This window comes from Triticum aestivum, unplaced genomic scaffold, assembly GCF_018294505.1.
Source record: "Triticum aestivum cultivar Chinese Spring unplaced genomic scaffold, IWGSC CS RefSeq v2.1 scaffold2948, whole genome shotgun sequence".
In the NCBI taxonomy this organism is placed as follows: Eukaryota; Viridiplantae; Streptophyta; class Magnoliopsida; order Poales; family Poaceae; genus Triticum; species Triticum aestivum.
The window spans coordinates 1-4,314 of NW_025235887.1; the positions used below are offsets into that span (position 1 = coordinate 1).

Here is a 4,314-nt window from a genome sequence, read left to right on the forward strand (position 1 = left end):
TGACAAGTGGACCCAACAGGTTAAACTAGATACAACAAAACAATTTTGAGGTACAATGTGGCGGAAAATTTAAATGGGGCAAATACTATCACAAATAGACAAACAATGGGTAAAAAGTTAAATTAACTCTCTTATTAACTATATCCCTTTTCAACCAAAAAATTGTGGTGTGTTTTTTCAGGTGCGTCAGTATTTGTTATTCAGAGAGAAAATACCTCTCTGCTCATAGTTGTGGCCTTGTGGGCACACATGATTGCAGAGCATGAAGCTTACTTCAATATTCTACCTATTGTATATGATTGCAGAGCACCGAAATATGAATAGTTAGACATCAATGTAAACCTTCATCGCCGAAATCGGAATGAAGGTTCATTTCCTTTTACACGACATCAGAATTTGTACGGTAGTAAAGCTGCCTATAACTCACCACAGGATCAATGCTTAATGCTTACTGGAGCATAGCACAACGCATGACAGACTCAAATGCACCACTCTCAAGTCTGAAGCATTCAAATGACGAGCATTCATATCCGTTCCAGGAACAAAGCAAACTTGTACTAGAGGCTAGACCTACTACTAGTTGAACTTCTCAGCTCATCCCACTGGCAACAACATTCCAATGATTCAATAATCACCAACGTCATCCATGTTACCAAAAAAGAGGAAATTAAGAAACCCAGCGCAGCTTTGAGAGCACGATCAATTGCTCATGAGGATGTTGGATGTTACACCCCCCAGAACTCCTTCGTCTGCTTCTGGCTGCGGAGATCTGGTAGAAATATCTGGGAGTGTATAAGTGTATAAGTGTGTAGTCTAGGATCATGTACAGAAGGAACATACTTAAGTTAGCAAAACATACTTCCAATTTAACAGAATGCTGACAAGATATTAAACAGATTATATATGCACATAAAAGCATGTGGCTTTTCAGGGAAAGCGGACCAAGACAGTATGCAGTGGACATCCGTCAGCAAGTAGCACATGAACATACAAGCAAGTAAAACTACAGATAATGAAAATAAATACAAAATGCTATCTGAAGAGAAGGTATGACTCACAAGCACTCCCGCTGTGGTGGACATAAATTTTCTCGACTGGCATACCATTTGCCATAAACAAATTTGCCAGCTTATGGACTCTCCCATCATCCTTTGAGCATGTGATCTTCACCATTCGAAGATCTTTGCAAGTAAATGATCTTCTCTGTAGTTTGATACCTGTTTCTGATGCCTTTCTGGCATTGAAGTTCTTTTGCAGATAAAAAAGTTGTTGTTAAGCATGCGCTAAAATACTCAAAACTAAAAGATAATCAAGTAAGCATAAGCCCCAACTATGTAATTACACATACAATTTTAAGTTGGAGAAAGAGTTTCTGTATATTAGGTGAGTGCTGCAGCAAGAAAATTAATGCATCAAAGTCTGCAGCCATACACCGTTCGCCAAGGGACAGGGTCTTCAGGTTGCCAAAAGTTGGACATGTATTCAGTTCCCTACTCAGAACCACCTACACATTGCACATAAAATGAGTGTTCAGCAATTAAACATAGTAATTTGAATCAATATTATATTTTATATATTGAATACAAGAGGTTTATTAAATATGCAGAGAAGAAAACAAACATACCAACCACGAGAAAGAAATTAAGACATATAGTGATGTGTTACCATGATTAGTACCTATTGGTAAAATAAGATTCCTCATTCTTTTCTATAATGTGAAGGGACATTGCCATTATACTGGTATGCAGACTCAAAATAGTTAATTACACAACGATTTGAACAGTAATCATTTAAAAAGATACACTACTTCAAGAATGTAAAAAATAACAAACAATAATCTAAATAATATATAATGTTCTCTTGAAGCTCCATACTTCCATATCTCATTGATTTGACCTACTACATTTGATGATGAAATGAGCTAGTACAAATTTCTTGATCTGAACTCTTCTCCAAGTCAACTGTGCCTTTCTAACCAGGTGTTGCTACTTATGTAAGAAATGTGCTCATTGTACATGTGTATTCTGTTGGGAGCGACATAAATTTCTTTTGCAAACATCAGGAAAAGTTGTTAAGGAAAAAACAATTATGGCTATATCAAGAAAATTTTCATACTCGAAGATAGAGAAAATAGTAAAAGGTGGTGACAGCTATACCTCTCCAGCATCAGTCAACAACTCCAAAGTTCTAGCACTTGAAAGACTTTGAAGAATATGACGGCCACCTAAAATCTTCCCATCATTGCATTCTGTATATCCATCATAGATACTGTCTTTACTGGAAATCAGGTCTTTACCTTTGTAGCCATACTTTGCATCATTTGCAATCTCACTGTATGCATAGGTATTCTCATCACCATAATAATAATTATCCTTGTAACGATCATGCCTGTAAATTCCTTCAGCAAAACCATGTCCATATCCAAACCTTATAAAATCATCATATCCAACACCATCACTCAAGGAAGACTCATCATGAATCTTCGAGCTCTCTGTCCAATCATTATTGTCGCTATCATCCCCGTCGTCATCAGTAGTTCCATCACAATAATCTTCATCACTGATGCATTCATTGTCATCACCCAAGAAAGAGTCATCAAGTATGATAGTAGCTGTGACAAGTGATCCCAAATTCTTGAATGATGGGACTCGGACGTAAGGTGTGATGAGGTGCAGAAGTAGGAGGTTCGGAGCAGCAATGGAGAAGGCGCAACTAATCTCGCATTCGAGCATGATTAAAGTCTTCAAAGAGGCGGACACAATCCTAGGGCCCGCCACCAAGCAATCCTTCAGACCTAGTACTTCCAAAGACGTGCAACTAGAAGAAAGCTGCCCGAGGATCCTGTAGTCGAGCATGGCATACGACAGCTTCAAGACCTTGAGGTGGCAAGAGATGAACGACACGCGGTCCAATGACGCGATCTCTGAGCAACGCCCGGTGAGATGGATAACCCGCGCGTTGCGCTTGATGGCGGCCATCATCCACGCACTGGCGTCGTCATCGGTGAAGCCCGCTTCTTCGTCGCTCGACCGCAGGCGGAGCATGACCACGGGCGCCGATTCGTCCCGGAGGAGGAAGAGCCGGTGCACGAAGTCGCGGAACTTCTCAGGCGGGTCGCCGTAGCGGCCAGGGGAGGGGCGCACGCGGAGATCGACGCAGGGCACGGACGCCCAGAGATGGCGCCACCGCCGCGCGAGCACGCAGGTGCGGACCACCTCCCACGCCTTCAAGAATGACATGATGTAATGCAGGAGCTCGTCCGGGAGGGCGCTGAGGCGGTCGGGCTTGGCGACAGCCCGGCGGGCGCCGCGGCGCTGGCCCGGGCGCTGGGTGGTGCTCCGGTGCATTTCGTCGAGCGGAAGATCTGCATGCAGGTTTAGCGACACCGCGGCTCAGCTTTGTCAGTCAGGATTTTGAATGATGGAACGGAACATAACATACCAAGAGAGACTGCTTGAGATGGCCTAAACTGAATTCCGCCAAGAGACACTCACGTACACAAGAGCTGGCAGAAGCACTTGATCGGTTCCTGTACAAGCATGCACTAGTACATGAGCCTGACTTGTAGTATAAAGTTGAAGATTTTTAAAACCTTCATCAAAGGATATGGAGCGCATTGCCGTTTGTTAAGGAAACTGGCACAAACAAACTGCCGAGTGGAATGTCACAAATTCTCCAAATCCACTACCCAAAATAGTAATAAAATGATTGTACATAGCGGTGGCAAAAGGAAAGCAGGGAAGAGGTGGCCACCTTGCAGCTTGGGCGCGGACGGCGTGGGCTCATCCACGTCGTAGATGTGCCGGAGGAGGGCACGGTGAACGTCACGTGGTGCCTCGAAGGCACCTATGCCGGCGGTGCCCTTCCCCACCGTGGAGCTCACCGTCGCGACGGCGACCGGTTGCCGCTCGGAGATGTGGGGCGCGATGTCTGGTGGTGGCCTTGAGTCGGAGTAGCCGGGGAAGGGAAGGAAAGGGATGCGCTTGGCACCGGATCTGGAGCGCCGCCGCGAAGCAACAGGGGAGATGGTCAGATGGGACTATCACAGGAGCAAATCCTGAAATAAGAACCGTGGGCGCCCCCGCACTCTCTTAGAGCTTAGGCACTCTCGGCCGTCGGATCAATTTCTTGATGCATTTTCGACCATTCGATCTCGCTCCTGGAAGACCTCGGCCGTCGGATCAAACCGAAAACACTGCCGCAGTGAGTAGTGTGCCCTCCAGCGTGCCACCGCCCATTGTTTCTAGGCCCCGCCGAGGGCATTTTCGTCATTTCACATCTTAGGTCAACACTTACCTTTTCCGTGTCGCTACC

At 44.9% G+C, this 4,314-nt stretch overlaps 1 protein-coding gene across 2 annotated transcripts; it reads right to left on the reverse strand.

The window, feature by feature from the left end:
* Positions 1–302: 302 nt before the first annotated feature.
* Positions 303–4,019, reverse strand: LOC123176344 (uncharacterized). Of its 2 annotated transcripts, none has more exons than XM_044590597.1 (6): positions 3,754–4,019; positions 3,442–3,529; positions 2,157–3,364; positions 1,349–1,504; positions 1,059–1,248; positions 303–769 (listed from the first exon to the last, which is right to left on the reverse strand). In XM_044590597.1, the coding sequence occupies exons 3-6, from the start codon at positions 3,345–3,347 to the stop codon at positions 726–728; spliced, it is 1,581 nt and encodes a 526-aa protein (XP_044446532.1). In that variant the 5' UTR covers positions 3,348–3,364; positions 3,442–3,529; positions 3,754–4,019; the 3' UTR covers positions 303–725. The 2 variants fall into 2 exon arrangements, with proteins under 2 accessions (XP_044446532.1, XP_044446531.1); XM_044590596.1 differs by having other exon boundaries at positions 303–782.
* Positions 4,020–4,314: the final 295 nt, after the last annotated feature.